The following is a 19541-nucleotide window of genomic DNA, read 5'->3' as shown; positions in this document are numbered from 1 at the left end:
TTTCATATGCTTGTTGTCAGGATTAAATGAAGTAATCTAAGTGCTGAGCACCATGTCTGGTCCATAGCAAGTGCCTGGTAAGGGTTATAACAGACATTCAATTATGTTAATTGAATATAGAATTACAACGTTGTAAAAGGCCATCATCAAACACATCTGGGCTCAGCCCTGTGCTGGGCTTCAAGGAAGATCCATCGCTGGACTCAGGCCGGGGAGGGAGTGCCCTTCATCAAGCGCTCTCTGTGCTCATGCTTTCCCCCTCTGATTTCAAGGCAGAGGATAGTATTCCCATCTCAGTGGGGAGAAAGCTGAAACTTAGAGTGTCCGAGGTCACAGAGCCACTGAACCTGTCAACATATGTTTATTGAGCACCAGCTAGGCACCACCCAGGCCTGGAGAAGGGAATGGCAACCCACTCCAGTACTCTTGCCTGGAGAATCCCCTGGACAGAGGAGCCTGGTGGGCTGCAGTCCTTGTGGTCGCAAAGAGCCGGACAGACTGAGCGACTAACACAGGCCCCCAGGATCTGTTCTAGAGTCAGGACACACTGGGGAGAGTGGTTGGCAGAGTCCCTGCCCCCAAGAGCACACCTCATGGAATGCTGCCTCAGCAAGCGGGACGGGACAGTCGGGTGGAGAAGCCAGACTCGCTCCACTGGACTGCTCACATTCCCCAAGCACACCAGGCTCTTTTCCATTAATGTGTGCTTTCTCATCCTGGGTCTTCTGCCTGTTGTGCTGTTTCCGCTTTCTCAGCCTGGCTGCTTCCTGTCACCCTTCAAGGATCATCCCAGCAAGTCAGCTCCCTTCAAGGTTTTCCCTGAACACCCGCACCCCCACCCTGGGGCCTTCTTGCAGTCTCGTAGCGCCTTCCACCCTCCTCGCTTCTGTGACAGCACCTCTGTATGGCTTGTTATTTACTCCCCCATCTGTCTCCCCTGCCAGATTGACCTCCTCAAGGGCAGGACCTGCGTTTTATTCAACTTTGTAGATTCAGGGCCTGGAGCACAGGCTCTGGAGAGATGTGTGTGGAATGTAATGTGGTGCTGATTGTGTTCTATTCTTCAGTGGCAGGAAGGACTTTGTAGAGATGAGAGGCTGTTCTGAATGAGGCCTCGGGAAACTAGTGGGACCGAACTGGAGTTGGGGTAGGGGTGAGGGTGGGCGGCTTAGAGAAAGGGCCGTCTAGAAATAGGGCTGGGGGATGTGCAGAGGGACTAGGAAGGCCTGGGAGCCAGGGCCTGAAGTTCTGTTGAACAAGGTGGGCAGTAGGGAGCCTTGCAGGAGTCTTGGCAGAGATAAACAGAGAGTCAAGACTAAATTGATAAGATCTATCAAATTTAGCAGTTTTGTAAGGATGGGTGAGGGGGGCTGTACATGAGTCATGGTGCCCACAGAGATTGTGACCCGAGGACCCAGTTGCCAGTGGGGGGTTTCAAGTAATACTCTGCCTGGTAGGGGTGGGGGCTTGGAGAAGGGATGTCTCCAGTTGAGAATAGTCTCCATTTTTGTTGTTGTTTAGTTGCTCAGTTGTGTCTGACTCTTTGTGACCCCATGGACTGTAGCCCACCAGGCTCCTCTGTCCATGGGATTTCCCAGGCAAGAATACTGGAGTGGGCTGCCAGTTCTCCAGGAGAGCTTCCTGACCCGGGGATGAAACCCACATCTCCTGCACTGGCAAGTGGATTCTTTACTGCTGAGCCACCAGGGAATACCGAATAGTCTCCATATCTCTCTGCATTGGTCAGAGAAAGCTGCCCTGGGGGGTTTTGCTCTGGTCTGTGCCTTTCCCTAGCTGAGTGGGAGTCGGGGGAGGGGGATTCCTTGCTTTTTGGAGCCAGCAAGGCTGGTGTTTAAAGGAACCATTTCTCACCCCTGACATCAAGGGGGGTGGGGCTGTGCCGAGTGGAGAGTTGGGCAGAGGCCCAGGGCACCGAGGCCAGAGAAGGGTGGAGAGAACCTGTTTACCATTGTGCGCTGACCCAGGGCTGGAAGGAGCAATGCCAGGGAATTCCTTGTGGGAAAGGGAGGCAGGCCCAGACCTAGCTTGCGCGGGGTGTTGGGGAAGAGTGAAGCAAGCGGGACTCTTTTGCTTAGACAGGGAGCCCACGCACTGCCCTGCCTCCACGCGGGGGCTGCCAGGCTGCAGGAGGGAGCACCAGGCTGCTGCAGACCATCCTGCTTCCCCACAATGACTGTTAGCGCGACCTCGGGCAGATCGCATGCCCTTCAGTCCCTAGGCCTCCCTAGCTGTCTGGGGACTCACTCCAGAACCTCACAGGCCTCCCAGCCCTGACCGTCGGCCATCTGTGGATCACCAGCCCACCCTCTCCTGCCTTCTCGTTTCCTGTCAGGGGTGATTATGGAGGTGGCATAAAGGCTATTTACACTTTTAGTCATTACCACCGCTTGGATTAATGAACTCCAGAGGTTGTTACTCAGTGTGCAAAGTAGGATAGCCTTTTTGATTAGCCTCACTCCTTCTTCCAGCTCTGGGTGGGAGAGGGGAGTTCCCCCACCCTTGTCCCTGGATCTGCGATTGCGCATCCACTTCCCAATTTTCCACACTTGCATCTTGCTCACTCTTGCCGTCTCGGCACAGAGAGCAGTGGTGTCTCCTGGGGGGTAGGGGAAGAGGAAGGGAATGTAATAGGTACTGAGGCCCTGCTACCTGGGGATCCCCGTATGCTTATTGGATGGCTTAGTGCTCAGTTGGCCTCTCTACTTCCAGGCTGTGTAACCTTGGACAGATTACTCAGCTGTGCTAAACTTTAGTTTTCGTGTCTGTTAAGTAGAGATGATAAAAGCTGCTTCCTTGGGGAATTGTGTGCCTATGTAGTGCTTGGCAGAAGTGGTGCAGAATGGGTGCTGGAAGTGTGCCAGTTCTTCCTGTCTCATGTGGTCTTTACTGCTGCCCTCCAAAGGGGGGCCTTGCCCCCATGTTACAGGTGGAGATCTGGAAGCTCACAGAGTGGCAGAGTGGGTCGGAAGCCAAGAGTTACAGTCCATGTATCATTGAGTAAACGGCTTAATCTCTTGGGGTCTCCATTGCTTCGTGGGTAAAATGGGATAGTCCTGCCCTGCTGTGTGTGTGTGTGTAGACCAGTCAGATGAGAAGAGGGATGGGAAAGTGTCAGGCAAGCTGCAAATACTGCTCACCTCAGAGCTACCATTAGCTGGCCACCCACCAGGCTGGGTCCTTATACACATGTATTCTTCATTTAGACCTTATGTGTGTGGTCCCACTTGAATATGAAGTTGAGACTTCAAGGTCTGTCTCCCCGGTAGAGGAGCTGGAATGGAACCTCGGTTGGTTGGCTTCAAGGTCCCCACTCTTTTTACTGTCTCCCACACTCCACATGGCTTTCCTGACGGTTGAGATGAGGAGAATTCATCCCGAGGTCTCGACCTTGGGCCTCATGGTTGGGCTGTTTCTTTTTGTTTGGGCTGGTTTGGAGAGGGAGGCTTAGCGGAGGGGGGTTACATTGGTTCCTTGGGACCAGGTTTTATCTGACACCTTTGGATAAAGGGATCATGGGCACAGGCGCCACACCTGGCTGAGTCTGCCAGCCAGAGGGGCTGACGGCGCTCTTGGGTGGAAAGTGCATGGCTGGAGGGACAAGGCGGAGAGAGCCTGGGTCTCAGGTAGCCTTGGGAGCTGGTCTTGTCCATCTCGTCTCTTGGAAGTCTTCAGCTTCTGGGTTTGGGGAGAAGGTTGGGAGGCTGGTGTCAGCAGGCTGTCACTGCTGCCTTGGGCCGCGGCACGGCACGGCTAAGCTTAGCTTAGCTGAGAGCCCAACAGAATCTGGGCTCAGTCACCCTCTGGCTGCACGTTTCTGTCTCTTCTGTGCCTCCTTCCCCAGGAGGGGGTGGTCAAGGGTGTGCTTGTGAGCTTTGCCCGTCCAGCATATTGGCCTTGCTGAGCTTTGCTAGGTTTGGGCAGGCCACTCACTGGGACAGTCAGAGCACTGGAGGAAGGCTTAGACTGTCTCCAGGGGGTTGAGGGCCAGAGATAGAGCCCCACAGTGGCATCTGGAGAGCGGCCTGATTTCCTCCCAGTCTTCCCAGGGGAGGGAGGAGCAGCACAGGAGTCACTGTGGCAAAGGGAAGCTCTGGTTTTGCCACTTAATAGCTTTGTGACTTTGCCCAAGTCATACGATCTCTCTGATTGGGTCAGGTTTCTCATGGGTCCAGTGGAAATAGTAATTAATCTGTGAGGCTCTCACTGGGCTACGAGGGGCACAAATACAATTGCTGTAGGCAGCAGTGGCTTGTAGCCCTGAAGGCAATAGATGAAAGGAATGATGTCATGGAGAAAACCAGGCAGGCATCTGTTGGTATCCATCAGGTACACAACGGGAGTTCCATAGCTTGAGACCCAGTTCGGTTAGGGAGTGACAGGGCTGAGCAACATGACCAAGTTGTAATGAACTGCTCATTTCACATCACGTCTTGATTCATTGGTGATTTAGTGCTGGAATCGACTTTAGGGGATTGTGACCAGCATAAAAATAAAAAAGAAGTAGGAAGTAGGATAGAATAATACAAAAATTGAACTGAAAATATCAGGTGCTTTAGTACATGTAGGAGTAAATTGTTTCATAAAATGTATTTTGGTTATGTGTGTGTGTGTGTATAGTCTCAGTACAAAATGTATTTCATACTGTGAGTTTCAGTTTGAAAACTTGTGTTGTAAGTAGTCAAGATGAAGGTCTTCAGGTTGGAAGACAACTGATGAGATCTGGGCAGGCACAGCAGCTGGGTGGAGGCTAAGGGCTTGGCTCTGGGCTCAGAGCATGCACTGTGGAGTGAGGCAAGCCCGGGCTCGCATGCGGCTGCATGGCCTTGGGGCTTCCCTGGTGGGTCAGAGGCAAAGAGCCTGCCTGCCAGGCAGAAGACAGATTCAGTCCCTGGTCAGGAAGACCCCCTGGAGAAGGAAATGGCAACCCGCTCCAGCATTCTTGCCTGGGAAATCCCATGGACAGAGGAGCTCGGCAGGCTACAGTCATGGGGTCACGAAAGAGTCAGACACAACTGAGACTAAACGGCAACAACATGGCCTTGAGCAAGGCACTTAACTTGACTAAGACTTGGATTCTACTTCAGGAAAATGGAGAGAATGTTATGGTTGGGTTATTATGAAAGATGCATGAAAATAACACATGTATATATATGTGTGTGTTTATATTTTAAGTAATATATAAATATTTTGAAAGATGTTGGTAAGTGATAAATGATGTAAAAATAGTAACTACTGTTGCTGCTGTTATTGTTGAAGTTGTCATTTTTATTATGTTGGGCCACAAAAGTGTTGCTGTGACTTGGAGAGGGGAGAAGAAAAGGCATTCCAGGTAGAGGTAGGTGAGTGATGAGGGATAATTACATTTGTCTAGTATGAGGCTGATCTGGATGAGAATTGTGCAGCCTTAGAAGGGGGTGTTGCAGTAGACAGAAGGTACCAGAAAACTTAACAGTATGGCTTCAGCAATGAGGGTGACTTCACCTGGAGATGATGAAGGCCCAGCCCTGAGGAGTTCCACTAGAGACTGTCCTCATTAGACTCTTCTGGTTGAGGAAACTCCTTCAGGCCACCTTAAGGATGGAGGAGTTTTCTGCAAGGGTGAGTGACACTCCCAGGTCGGAAGCATCCCTATGGGCTGTTTGGTCCCTTAAGTTGGCCATTTGGTCGGTCTCCCTGCCACTGGAAACTGGCTCACACTCTCCCCCCATTATTAGGAGAGAGCCACCTCAGGGCCTCCACACTGTCATGTCATCTGCAGAGATGCCCAGACCCCAGTCCACGTCACGGCTCCTTTCTGGGCATCTTTTGAGGGTCAGTTCACAAGGCAGGCCATCCAGTTGTATAGCAAACAGGCTCAGAGAGGGCAAGAGGGCAGAAGGAATTTCTGTATCAGACAGCAGTCTGATCAGATGCCTTCTGAGATCCTGACCCACCAGACTAGATGTGAACCTTCTGATTTTTAAGAAAATGGGTAGTGTGCAGCCATTCAGGAGCACATTCTGTATATGAAGAGAAGTTCACCTGTAATGAGAAGGTGAAGTGCTGAGTGCCGGGTCCAGCAGGTGGTTAAACTACTTTGCTGTTGGAGGAGAGGCCACTCAAATAACCATCTTTCCTCCAAAATTTCCCAATTTAAGGTTTTGAAAATAAAAATAGATCTTTCAGTGAACACATACATTTAAAGTGGTACGGGATTTTTTGTTTGTTTCTGAGACGATCTTACCAAATCAATGGTGTAGTTTAAAATGAGTAGTATCTTAGAATCCAGGAAATATGGTAGTTTGTTTTGTACCCGTTTGAAATTCCGGTTTGAGGTTTGGTGCTGGGTCTTTGAAACTGCAAAAGGTGTTATCTGGCATCATTTAAAAGAACACTGAGCTTGAACCTGTTCCCCTGTGTATCTGTAGTTGGGAGACTGGGTATCTCTGAGGCCTTGCTGTCAGATCTTATCAACAGAGACAGACTAGAGGGTCAGGGTGTCAGATGGGTATGTATTTAATCATATGGGAATTCTCTGGAAACTGGTAATCTCAGGCAAAAGCCTTGCCCTCTTGTGAGCCTCCATTTTCTCTTCTGCTGAATGGGGCAATTGGATCAGATATTATCCACATTCATAGCTGCCAGAACTTCCTGTTGACTCCCTGTGGCTACCTCCTTTAGTTTAGATGACTAGAAGGCTCATCCCCTGACCTGTGTGAGTGAGTGCTGTAGTGATGGGAGGTGACCTGGCCTGTGATGCTGGGCCTTTGATTTGGGCTCCCTGGGCTGGGGGCTGCCTGGAGATGTGCATACATTTCTTTGTAGATTACCTGATCTAAAGTTGTGGTCTCTGCTTTTCTCCTGAGGGGAGGGATAGGAAGGAGCCTGTCCTTGTGCCCCGGTTCTGCCTCCAGGTGGTGAGAGGGTGGGCGGGTGGCCTGTGTGGAAGGGCTGTCGTCTCTCCTTGCCTGATCAGTACCAGCGCTGCTCTCAGGCCTGTGCAGTTCTCCAGATAAAAAACCGAAGAAGAGGACCTGCCCTTTTGCGTTTGGGAGCTCTGCTCTGCCAGGGCCCCTCCCACTGCTCGTCCAACCAGTAAAAGTTCTAGCAGTGCATTTCCTTCCTGTAGAAAGAGAATCAGAGACTCAAGGCCTGGGCCAAACCCTGGCCCTGCTGTGTCCTGTTCCTGAGAGCCTCCACCCTGCGCTGCGTTCTGGGAGGTCAGGCAGTGCTGAGTGCAGGCCCTTGGCTACGATCTGACTTGGATTTGAGTCTAGGTTTTTCCACTGATTTGCTGTTTGACTCTAAGCAATATACTCTTCCTGGGTATCTTACCTCTCAATAATGCCAGTATTTTTTAATTGGAAAAGAAGGGGGAGCGGCACAAGAAAGAAATTTAAAAGATCCATAATCTTCTACTTAAAAATAATTCTGAGAGTGTGTGTGTGTAGAGAAGGACACATGCACGTTATTCTCATTCTCACCAGTATTACTCTGTGGGCTGAATACAAGGAAGCACGCATAGAGCACGCAGCCTTTAAATGCGAGTCTTCTTCTCTTTGCCCCATGGTTATGTGAACTCAGGAACTTCCAGGGACTCCCTCTTTGGAAGGAGCTCACTCACTCGAAGCACCCTTGAAGCCCAGGGTCTTGCCCAGCCTGCCGCAGCTGCTTTGGTGCTGCCCAGGGTAGGTCTCCAAGCTGAGGTGTTTCCCCACCAGCCCTTGTGGGCGTTCAGAGCCTGTAGAATGTCAGTGTTGTGAGGGCTGGGACTTGTTCTAGTCACATGACTGTTCCCCACAGTTTACCCAGATGCCCTGGCCCTAGAGCTCCGCCTACATAGCTGTGACAGCGGTTCCATGAGTGGGTGTGCAAATTCGAGTGGTGTCTGATGGGGCTTTGAAGTGTATTTTGAATTTGGATAGGCAGAGACAACTTGTAGTGTGTTCCCACAGAGGGACTGGCGTGAGCAAAGGCTGAGAGGGGAACAGGGCCAGGGCGTAACTGGGGAAACCATGAGTAACTAGTTTTGTTAGAATGCCGAGGTGAGCATGGTATCCCTGTACTTGTCTGACTAGTTTTCCGTCCAGCTCTGTACCGTGCGTGCTGGTTCTCTGGAGAGGCTTGTTTATTGGCACAGAGCCAGGGTGGGAATGCTGTGCTTTGATGCACAGGTGCAGGCACTGGGGCCCCTGGTCCCTTGACACATGGGGGAGTGAGCGCTTGAACCTACTGTCTCTCCAGCCTGTGCCTTCTAGGGAGGGCGCTGTGTTCCCTCGCGTCTGTGTTAGAGGGTTTGCGAGTTAGCCCCTTAGGGAACGGTGGGATGAGGGGCGGGGGGCGGGGGACAGGGGACGGGGACTGACCAGGCTGGTACCTGGGGCCTCAGCCAGGGCCTTTGCTTCTCTCGGCACCTCTGACAGGCCCTGCCCTCTGCTCCGCAGGCTGGAGGAAGTCCCCCTGGAGGTGCTCAGGCAGAGGGAGTCCAAGTGGCTGGACATGCTCAACAACTGGGACAAGTGGATGGCCAAGAAGCACAAAAAGGTGAGGAGCCTGGCCGTGGGCCTGGGGCTGGGCGTCGCAGTGGGGCTTGCACGGGCTGGAGAGGCATGGGCTGCATCACTCGAAGGAGCAGGAGGGCCTCCAGCCGCCCAGTGTCCCCCCACCGGCTAGGAAATGCGTTCAGAGGCTAGTCCTCCCAGATGACTTCAGACTGACGCAGAATTCTTTCCTTGAGTCACACTTCAAAGCCGCTCTCAGCTGAAGGCCCTTCAGGCAGCTTTCCTCCAGCACTCCTGGGGCAAGTCTTTACTACTGCCTACCACCTAGGGGAGGACTTGATATACTAATAGTGGCTAATGTATGTTGACACAACATGCTGGGCACTTAGCTGGGTCACCCTTACAGCACCCCAGTGAGGTTGGTGGTGGTGGTATCCCCACTTATGGCTGACGGCAGAGTCAAAGTTTGAACCCAGGAGTCTAACTTTAGTGCCTGCATGCTTTGCCCCCACAATAAGGGGCCTTCTTTACCCTCTAGATTAATTCAATGAGTTCCCTCTTGTCCCCTAGCCAAAGCAAAAAGAAGGAAAAGTGACTTCACAGTTTAATGGGCTCATAAAAATGAAAATGCCAGTGGTCCTTTTCTGGTGGGCTGTACTTAGGTGCCAGCTCTGCCACGTTGTAGGCGCATCCTTGTCCACCACACGTGTGCTGATACTCTTGCTCAATTTAGCAGGGTCTGCTTACTCCCTGGCTGAGCGGAGGCCTGTCTGCAGTCCCACAGCTGGGGTCTCTCTGCACAAGTCCCCAGTGCACAGTGACCCCCTGGCCTGCATTGTCAGCTGACATGCTGGTCTGGGCCAGGCTGGCACAGCCACTGCAGGGCTTAGCAGAAACCCAGGGCCAAAGGTCACATTTGGGCTTAGGTTCAGCCACACAGCCCAACTCTCCATGCCCATGGCTAGCGGAGTGACTTTGGGCCATCACTTCACTCCCCCAGCCTCAGTTTCCCTGCTCAAGTGGGAATGAGCATCCTGTTGCGAGGCTCCTCCTGTACAGCCCTGTGCCCGTGGGAGGAGAGGTGCACCCAGACTGGGGCTCTTTCTTACTGTTCTGTGTGAACTTTGGGGCTTTCATTTTTGGCTTATTAGAAAAAATTTCACTTAAAAAAATACTTTTTTAAGGCAGTTGTTGTCCAGCTGCTTCCTGCCTGACTCTGGGGTCTGTTTTCCTGCTTCCTCAGCCCTCGGGCCTTTACCCTGAGCTTCAGCTCCTCTCACTGTCTGCGGAGGTGACTTGTGGCTGGCAGGGAGATAGCTGTGGCATTCTCCACCCCCTGCCTCCTCGCAGATGGGGATTCCAGAGGGGAGCTGTGGGGAGCTCCTCTCCGCAGAGCAGCCAGCATCACTTCCTCTTCCCCTTTGCTTCCCTGGCACTGCGGTTAGAGACCAGGGCTACCCGCCCAGCCGGGGCCACCAGAGGAGACTGCACTCCACCCCCCCTCCCAGGGACTCTAGTGCCTGGCTTGTCTCCTGCCACTCTGGCCCCAGAGCTCTCGCTGCCTTGCCATGCCAGCTGGGTTGGGAGGTGGTGGCACAGGAAGGACGACACCTGCACCCAGAAGTGGATCCAGACCCCCACCCCCTGCACTGATCCTGAGTCCCCGGGACCTGGCCAGGCCCTGCAGAGAGACAGTGCTGGTTGGAATGCTGTCTTCCCATGTCAGGCTCTGCTTAAAGGTTGCCCTGCCCTCCTTGAGCTCAGCAGGCTAGGTGTGGCTTCTCTCAGTTGTCATCAGAACTCTCCTTTCCCAAGGCCGTACCTCAGATAATGGCAATTCCTGTGCTTTCTGTTTGCTGAGCACTCTCTCTGGCTTTACCCTTGCTCATCCCCACCTCTGCCTCTCCCTAAGAGGTTATCATCTCCAGCACCCCGAGCTGAGGAGGATGCCAGAGGCCAGAGGGGGAAGGTTAGTCGCTCAGTCGTGTTTGACTCTTTGTGACCCCATGGACTGTAGCCCGCCAGGCTCCTCTATCCATGGGATTTCCCAGGCAAGAATACTGGAGTGGTTGCCATTTCCTCCTCCAGGAGATCTTCCTGACCTAGGGATCGAACCCAAATCTCCTGTATTGCAAGCAGATTCTTTACCACTGAGCCACCAAGGAAGCTGGTTGTATTTCCAGCTCTCCATCCCCACCTCCCCAACCTTGGGCCTGGGTGAGGCTGGGCCGCTCTGAGAGCTTAGTGGACTGAAGGTATTCCTGGACTCTTCTCGGGCCTGAGCAGACCGAGGGTGATGGGGCTGCAATGATATGTGGGGGCCAGCTCAGCTGAGCTTGGCCCTGGGGAGCCTGAAGGGCCTGTGGTTCCAGGTCATGTGTACCCCTTCACAAAGCCCGCCCAGACCACATGGCTTCCTTCAGGAGACCCCGGTCCCACAGCAGCGGGAAAGTGTCCATGGAGTCAGGCTAGTCCCTTCTGCTCCCTTCTTCTCCCCACTTTGCAGGCAGTCCCAGAAGTGCAACTTGGCTCCTCTGACCAGCCACTCTGCTCTTCCCCCACTGCCCTCTGCCTGCCTGTCTGTCTCCTTCCTGGTTCTTGACTCCCTCTGACCCTTGGAAAGTTTTCTCTTGTTTATGCTGGTCATTAGGAAGCCCGGGCCTCCTGTGCTCCCTCCTCGGAGAGCCTCCCAGGGGACTCTTTCAGGGGGTTTCCAGATGAGGGGACTTAGGAGTGAGCCCAGGGCCCCTGAGTTGAGGTGTCCTCCCGGGATTGGAGGGGCAGAGAGGAAGCCATCGTTTATTCATATCAACCGTGTCAGGTGCTGTGCTAGGCATGTGCCCCCTGCACCACTTCTGATAGAATCCTAGTTGTTACCATTTTGATCTTACAGTTGATGAGAGGTGATGGGCTGAGGTCAGCGCTGGATTCAAACTCATCATCCAGGCACCACCCACTTCCCACTGCCCTGTGCTCTCATCTCCACCCCAGGCCAGGCTGCTCGGTGCAGGGGCCGAGGGCAGTGTCACCGGAGAGTCCCCCGCCCTCTTTCCAGAGGAATGGTGTCTCTGCCTTTGCCCTCAGTCTCCTTGACCCTTGGCCTTGAGGTCAAGGAGGATGATCAGGGCACCTGCCTTCAAGCCTCACTCTGCCCTCAAGCCCAGAGGAAGCTCATCTCCTCATGTGACTTGGAGAGGCCTGAGAAGTGAGCACCTAGGGCTCGGTCCTCCAGCCTGTGCGGTGTAGCTGGAAGTTGGCGTGATCCCTGATGGAATGACCTTAATATTGTCCCAACTCTGTGCCTCAGTTTCTCCATCTGTGAAGCATGATACTTTCTCAAGCCGGGTTTGGCAGTGGAAGCCTTTTTTCTGTTAAAGAGAACAAGCGTATTCATTGAGCACTAGCTCTGGGTCGTGAGCTCCCCAGACACTTCCTCCCTCCCCTCTCCCAGCCCGTGATGGGGAAGGCCGGCGCCAGTTTAGCCTGGGATCAGGACTCACACCCAGACCAGTTGCCTCCACCCTGGTCTGGAAATCGTGAGAGCTCAGGGTCAGGGAGAACAGAAGAGAGGGGATTCTTGACCAAACAAAGGGGGAGCCATTCTGATCAGCTCCCGTCTTCTTCCTGAATTCTGCTGAGATCTTTCCTCTCTAGGCTGGATGTATCTTGCCACACAGCTCCTTAAACACTCCCATGAAAGCACCCGGGACATGTCTCTGGACACATTCCGAGTCATCTTGTGAGCTGCTTTCCCTGTGGCTGAGCCATGTTCCACATCGTGCAGATCGCTTCCTGGTGACATCCCAGGGGCTCCTCTAACTTGTCTGGTTCCATTTGGATTCAGAAAATGGAGATGGAGATTCATAATCCCGGGTGAACTTCAAGAACCCCTGTGTGTCACTGGGCCAGGGAACCAGGGCCGCTGCCCTCACCTGCTGGCAGCAGACCCGGTGCAGTGTTGGAGCAACAGAGTGGAGTCCACTTTCCCCCCGTTCGGCTCTTGCCCCCGTGCTCCCTGGAGGCCTGATGAGCACCAGCCTCTGGGGACTGGGGAGGGGGCAGCGGGCAGCCTGGCTGGATGCACAGTCATGGCCTCCCTTTGACTTCCAGATCCGGCTGCGGTGCCAGAAAGGCATCCCACCTTCTCTGCGGGGCCGCGCTTGGCAGTACCTGTCAGGAGGCAAGGTGAAGCTGCAGCAGAACCCTGGAAAGTTCGACGTAAGTTGCCCTTCTTTCCCCTGCCCTCCCTTCCTCGTCTCTGGACATCTTCTGGGGGGCGGTGATCCTCTGTGCTCAGGGGACCTCTCCCCTCCAGAGCCGACTGCCAGGCCTGGTCAGTCTGTGACTCCGGGGCCTCTGCTCATCTGAGGCGTCAGCCCTGAGCAGGCCTCAGTGGGGTGGACAGATTGGCAGCCTCCCAGATTTGCTCTCTTGGACTTGGTGGGCTACCTCTCAGCTCTTGGTTATTGGGAGGGACACTCAGAGCCCTTTCCTGACCACCTGGGGCTTGAGCTCTGGGTCTTCGGGGGCTGCCCAGCAGGGTCCCAGGGCCCTAACACCTTTTGACTTCCCATTCTCTACTTTCTCTTGCCTCATCCAAGCCAGCTAGACAGGGTTCACCCATGTTGCTTATGGGCTTGTCTGTTCCGGGGGTGGCAGAGCCAAACCAGTGTCCTTAGAGTTCAGAAGCCAGTCAGGGGTCAGACGGGATACCCTCTGACAGCCATGCCTTCCCCTCCCACTGATCCCCACCCCAGATTGCCAAGGTGAAGAACACCCCTCCATTCATGAGGCTTCTTGGGTTCCCCCTGGCCCGGGCTGCTCCTCTAGCCTGCTCCTCTAGGGAACTCGGGGAGTCAGTTGGCTTTCCCGGGGTTGCCCCAGGTCACCTGCCAGACTTGGCCCCAGGCCTCAGGGCATCTCCCAGGCTCTTGGGACTGATGATAGGCAGTGAGAGAGCTGTCAGTCAGCAGCTCCCTGTTGACAAAATTCATGCTTCAGTGAACAGCCCTTTCCCACCAAACCTGTTCCTGGAGCTGCTGCTGTAGACTGGGAGGTGGGGAGATTGGCCCAGGGGACGGGGTTGCTGGAGTGTCTGGCTGAGGGCAGTCCTGAATCAGGGATTGGGCTGTCCCACAGAGCACCGACATCATGCCCACTCAGGTAGCCTCTTGGCTCCAGAGTCTTCCTCCCTGTGGCTACATCACTTCCATGTCAGGGGGCTGCCTTCTGGCAGAGTGGGAGGCTCAGGGGTGGGGTGGGAGCGCCACCAAGGCCCTAGGTTACCTTCAGCCGCCAGAGCACAGCCTGAGAGCCGAGGGAGCTCGGGGGCCCGGTTAGCCTCCTGGTTGCACAGTTAGCAGACGTGAGTGCCTCTGATGAGCAGCGGAGCGCTGAGCTCTCTGTGCTGTGTGTGTCTGGAGAGTGGTCCTTCCTGAGAGCGGCTAGCCGCCTCTGTGGGGTCTGAAGGTTGCTTGTGGGAGGAGGTAGACTGGCCCAGAAAGCTCTTCATGATGTTTTGAAGCTTAGTGGCGGGGCCCCGAAGTGCTCCTGGGGGCCAGAACCGTGGTTTGTGAGCACAGCAGGAGGGACTCTGCCTGCCTGTGGGGTGGAGGAAGTAGACGGGGAGAGAAGCTGCCTCCGGCTGCTGGGGCAAGAGGCCAGAGGCAGGGGCGCCGTGAGGGTGCAGCAATCCTGCCCCCGCAGGCCTGCGCTGACCCCAGCCTCCGCCGTCAGCACAGGCTCCACACCCCGGCAGCTCCTCCTCCTCTGCGTGGCCGCTTCTTCCTCAGGCAGAACAGGACCTTCCAGTCTTTTTCTTCCCTGGTTTTCTTCTCCAGTTTCCCTTCATGATGACGCCAGCACCTGCAGGCTCTGTGGGGGCTGCGGTAACTGCGTCGCCCCCAGTGGCTCCTACCTGCCTTGGACTGTTGGCCGCCTTTCTCCCTGCAGGCCCTCAGCTGCACCTTTCCCTTTCTGAGGGGTGGTGACTCTGTGTGGCTGAGTGCCGTGGGCTGCTGAGGAACTCCATGAGCGTGCTCTAGGAACCTTGGGTTCCCAGGTCCACATCTCAGTGGGGTCTTCAGGAGAACTTGTGGCCCTCCTTTCCTTCCTGACAGAAGCAGGCCTGCACTGTACTCAAGACAGTGTCTCAGGTCAGGACAGCACCCTGACCTGCAGGCGCCTAGGGCACTCACAGCCCTCCTGGGGGGCTGCACGCGCACAGCTTGTGTGCGCACGTCTGTGGCTGTGCACCCGCCGCAGGGCCCACTGTCCAGCCCTGGGCCCTCCCTCCAGCCTCCAGCCTCCAACACTGCATCAGCTTTTTGTCTCAGTGTTCACCTTCTTGTATCAAGTTACCTGACATCCCAGGGTCCTTATTTCAATCCTGGGACACCCCCACTGAGGAGGCACAGAGGGAAAGGGACTTGTATGAAGTCACCTGCCGGGCAGGGGCCTGGGCCTATGCCCACTGATGTGTTTGCTGTGGCCCCAGCCTTCCTCCTGGGGTCCTCCTTGCGCTGCCCAACACGCAGACGTCGAGGGCTCTGTCTGCTTCCCTGCTCAGCCCTCCAGGCATCCTTTCCACTGAGTTGTCTCTTTCTTTTTTGAAAGCTGAGGTTATGAACTTACATAAAGTAAAGTGCACAGATCTTAAGCACACAGTTCAGAGAATTTGGACAAATGATATATACCCCTGTAACCAACAAGCAAGTAAGAAAGGACATTTCAAGTAATTGAGAAAGGATCTTTCTTTGTGTAGTAGCTTTGTTTTCATAAATGGAAGTCATGCAAAAATGTTCACAGAAGTTCGAAGGAAAGAGTAAAACTTTGCGGAAACCCCAGCACCCAGAGATGGCTCTGAGGCTGATGGTGTGACAGGTGTCCCGTCGTTGCTCAGGGCAGCAGAACACGCGCACACGCACGCTTCCTGAGGAGGAATAGGTGGCACTGCTTGTACAGGGAGGTGGGTAGCACAGGAATTGGGGTTGACAGCTCTGAGTCAGCCTGGCTTCCAGACCCAGCTGCCTCATTTTTCTAACCACAAGGCATCAGGCAAGTGGCTTTTCTTTGACCCTCAGTTCCTCACCTGTGAACAGTGTAACAACAGGACCTCTTTGGGGGGCTGAGGAGAACAGTCGGCGAGGCCCACATGTGCCATCTCAAGTGGTGCTCAGGGTGGTCCTCCCAGGTGGGAGTCATTGCTTCCAAGTTGCCTTCCATCTTCAGGGGGTGACAAGGTGTTTGAGTCCTGAATGAAGTGCCTGGAGGTTATCTCAAGCCACAGCTATGTCAGGCACTCTTACCCACGTGGGTCTTCCTCCTGGAGCCTAGGTAGGCCCTCAGGGTTTCCAGGACTCTGCTCCACGCGTCTCTGCCCCGCCCAAGCTTCCTGACTTGTCCTCGGGGAGGCCCAGTCAGGATGGGATCAGGTGGACATTGTCCCTGGTGATGGGGCTTCCTCCACAACCTGGGACAGTGATATCCTCCCAGCCATCCTAACTCCTAAGAGATGCTCTTGACCTTGCTTCCAGGAGCTGGACATGTCCCCTGGGGACCCCAAGTGGCTGGATGTGATTGAGCGTGACCTGCACCGGCAGTTCCCTTTCCACGAGATGTTTGTGTCCCGGGGGGGCCACGGGTGAGCAGGCTGGGCCTTGTGGGCTGTCCCTTTCCCTCAGAGAGAGGAGGTAGAATGAATCTGGCAGCACTCTGGGGGTCCCGGAAGCTGGAGGGTCCTGACTGCACTGTTAGTTCCCTCTTTGGTTTGAGTCTGATGGGTCCTCTTAGGTCTGGGGCACTTCATCCTGTACTTCCCAGAGAGCTAGGCTCGCCTGGCCTGGCCTTCCTCTGGAAACAGGAAGATGCATAGATCGAGTGGGGAGAAATAAGGCTGGAGAAAGCTGGGTGGGTACAAGGTATGCAGGAGAGGAGAGACGTGGCGGCCAGGCCAGGACTGAGACAGACCTGGGACGGGGCTGGCCTGGCCGAGGGGCCACAGCTGCCAAGCCAGGGGCCACACGCCCTGCCCCGGCCCTGCTCCCTGCTTTCTTTTTGAGCCTCTGCCCTCACCTGTCAAAGGAGGGTGCAGGGGCTGCAGTGGGGGACTGACCCCTGGTGACCCCAGTCTGCAGGGAAGTGCAGCCTCTGAGTCAGGTCTGGCCCACTGGGGCACAGGTGAGGCCTGTGGGTGGCCGAGTCCACCTGTCAGCCCTTCCCCACTTGCCTCTCCACAGCCAGCAGGACCTGTTCCGGGTGCTGAAAGCCTACACACTGTACCGACCCGAGGAGGGCTACTGCCAGGCCCAGGCGCCCATCGCCGCCGTGCTGCTCATGCACATGCCCGCCGAGGTACCCCCAGGCCGCGGGCGGGCGGGCGGCCAGCCGGCCGGGGAGCACCCAGCAGCCAAACCTCACGCCTCTCCTCCCCACAGCAAGCCTTCTGGTGCCTGGTGCAGATCTGTGAGAAGTACCTGCCTGGCTACTACAGTGAGAAGCTGGTGAGTGCTTGCCAGCCTGGCCCTGGCCTGAGACCCAGCCCAGACCTGACACCTTTGTGGCCTCTCCAGGCCTTAATGCAGCCGTCCTGCGCCCGTAGAAGTCCTTCCCGGCCTCCCACTTCCACCCTGCCTCCACCTCTGCCTCACTGTGGCTGTTCCTCCAGGGCACCATGCTCCTCCTGCCTTGGCCTTCCAGTAGGCTTAATCCTCTGCCCCTTCCTTCCTCTGATAACTCTTCTTTCCCCTCAGCTTTCAGCCCATGACCCATGAGCTTTCCCTGACCTGACAGGCGGGACCTCTGGCACACGCCCCCCAGGGTCTTGTTCCTGCTGTGCCCTTAGGGGGCACTCAGCCCCTCCCTCCCTCTACGCCCTCAGCCCGTGGTGCTTCTGTGGCTCATGTCTGTCTGCCTCTGCACGGCATGCTCAGAGAGGAGGACTAGCTGTGTCTGGTGTGCTTATCATTGCACCCAGCACCTAGCAGGAGCTTGGCACCCTGTGGTGTGAGCCGCCTGAGGAGCCCAGGGGCGGCTGCCGCGGGCCCTCGGTCATGGCCTGGTGGCTTCCCTGTCCCCCCAGGAGGCCATCCAGCTGGACGGGGAGATCCTTTTCTCGCTGCTGCAGAAGGTGTCTCCCGTGGCCCACAAGCACCTCAGCCAGCAGAAGATCGACCCGCTGCTCTACATGACTGAGTGGTTCATGTGCGCCTTCTCGCGCACCTTGCCCTGGAGCTCCGTGCTGCGTGTCTGGGACATGTTCTTCTGTGAAGGTACTGGGCTGGGCTTGGGGCAGCAGCCCTGCCACCAGTCCAGTTCACGGGGGGCCTCTGTTTGCAGAGAAACTCCCCAGAGCAGCCCCCACCACCCGCACTCACTGCCTGCCCCCCACAGGAGTCAAGATCATCTTCCGGGTGGGCTTGGTGCTGCTGAAGCAGGCGCTGGGCTCCCCCGAGAAGGTCCGAGGCTGCCAAGGCCAGTACGAGACCATCGAGCGGCTGCGGAGCCTCAGCCCCAAGGTCATGCAGGAGGCCTTCCTGGTCCAGGAGGTACGGCCACCCCTGCCCCTCACCCCTGGAGGGAGGGGGAGACTGAGGGCCCTGGTGGGGGCCTGCGGCCTTGTGCTCAGCAGCCCTGGACGGTGCGGAGAGACTTCGTCCTTCTGTCTGAACAAGGAGAGGGGCACAGAGAGGCCCAGATCCACCTAGAGGAATGCGAGTAGGTGCAACCCCCACCCGTCACAGTCTTGGCTTTATTTTCCCGTCTTTCTCTCTTGTGGATCTTTGTCTCTGGGGGCTGTAGTGAGGTGATACACAGGTAGACAGGAGGACTCGTGGCTTTCTCCTCCGAGGCCGTGGGCCTCAAGGGCCTGGCTCACCTGGCAGTCACTCTGGGGCCTGTGACCACCGTCCTGTGGTCAGCCCGCATGGCCCAGGCTGGGAGGTGGAAGGGGACAGCTCTTCCTGATGCCCCCCGCCTTCGCCACTCCACAGGTGGTGGAGCTGCCAGTGACGGAGCGCCAGATTGAGCGCGAGCACCTCATCCAGCTGCGGCGCTGGCAGGAGACGCGGGGGGAGCTGCAGTGCCCGTCCCCGCCCAGGCTGCATGGCGCCAAGGCCATCCTGGAGGCAGAGCCGGGCCCACGACCCAGCCTGCAGCCCTCACCGTCCATCCGCCTGCCCCCGGACGCCCCCCTTTCTGGCTCCAAAGGCAAGTCCAAAGCATCCAAGCAGGTCCAGAAGGAGCTGCGGGAGCCGGCGAGAGAGAGTGGGCAGCAGGGCCGGACCCCCACCCCGAGTCAAGCCAAGGCGGCGGCCGCTGCGGGAGACGCATCTCCCCCACAGGATGCGCCCGCGCAGGACCCGGCCCCCCAGGACTCAGCCCACCACTGCTCCCGGGAGAGCCTGACGTCCCAGGAGAGTGAGGACACCTACTTGTAACCCTGGCAGCTCAGGCCCCTGGGCTGGGGTCTCCACACACCACACGGTTCACCGACTGACTGACACTCCAGGGCCCGCCCACCCTCCGAGGGCCCGCTGCCTGGCTCCGAGGGCCTGCTGCCTGGCCCCACGTGGCAGAGGGTCTGGCTGGCCCAGCACAGATTCTGCCTGAGTCTCCTTATTTATTTTCTCCAGAGTGGAGCTCGGGCCGGCCCAGCTGGGGCAGGTGGAAGTGCGGGCCAATGGGTGGGGCCCCACCCAGCCCCTCCCGGGGGGATGCTCCCCAGGGCTGGGGCACAGATGTGGCGGGCAGGGGTGGGGGTTCTTTGTGTAAAATAGAAACATGGTTTTGTACAGAAATAAACAGGCTTGTGTAGAGAGCTGGTGCGTAGCTTGGGACTGGGAAGGGGGTGCCACCCCTAGGGCTCCGCATCTCTCCATACCCTACAGAGGCCCTCACCCCGGCCCCCGTTTCCCCTACTTCATCCCCCTTGGCCCATGGCCACCGCCTGCCAAGGGTGAGGGTCACCAGGGCTAAGGCAGAGCAGGGCCTGCTTCCCAGGCCTTGATCCCTGCACTTCACAGAGGGGAGGGGCTCCATAAG

The 19541-nt window shown here is 56.2% G+C and overlaps 1 protein-coding gene across 1 annotated transcript in view; it reads left to right on the top strand.

The window, feature by feature from the left end:
- The window catches only part of TBC1D10A (TBC1 domain family member 10A), a 28776-nt gene extending 9459 nt beyond the window's left edge, over positions 1-19317 (top strand). Inside the window, exons 2-9 of the mRNA XM_040251044.1 lie at positions 8445-8544; positions 12612-12719; positions 16037-16143; positions 16739-16853; positions 16937-17002; positions 17581-17770; positions 17892-18046; positions 18491-19317. Coding sequence (XP_040106978.1) covers positions 8445-8544; positions 12612-12719; positions 16037-16143; positions 16739-16853; positions 16937-17002; positions 17581-17770; positions 17892-18046; positions 18491-18937 — 1288 coding nt within the window. The 3' untranslated portion in view covers positions 18938-19317. The remainder of the gene's footprint in view (positions 1-8444; positions 8545-12611; positions 12720-16036; positions 16144-16738; positions 16854-16936; positions 17003-17580; positions 17771-17891; positions 18047-18490) is intronic.
- The last annotated feature ends 224 nt before the right edge of the window (positions 19318-19541 follow it).

This window comes from Oryx dammah, unplaced genomic scaffold, assembly GCF_014754425.2.
Source record: "Oryx dammah isolate SB20612 unplaced genomic scaffold, SCBI_Odam_1.1 HiC_scaffold_12, whole genome shotgun sequence".
Taxonomy (NCBI): Eukaryota; Metazoa; Chordata; class Mammalia; order Artiodactyla; family Bovidae; genus Oryx; species Oryx dammah.
This window is presented reverse-complemented; position numbering and strand designations above follow the sequence as displayed.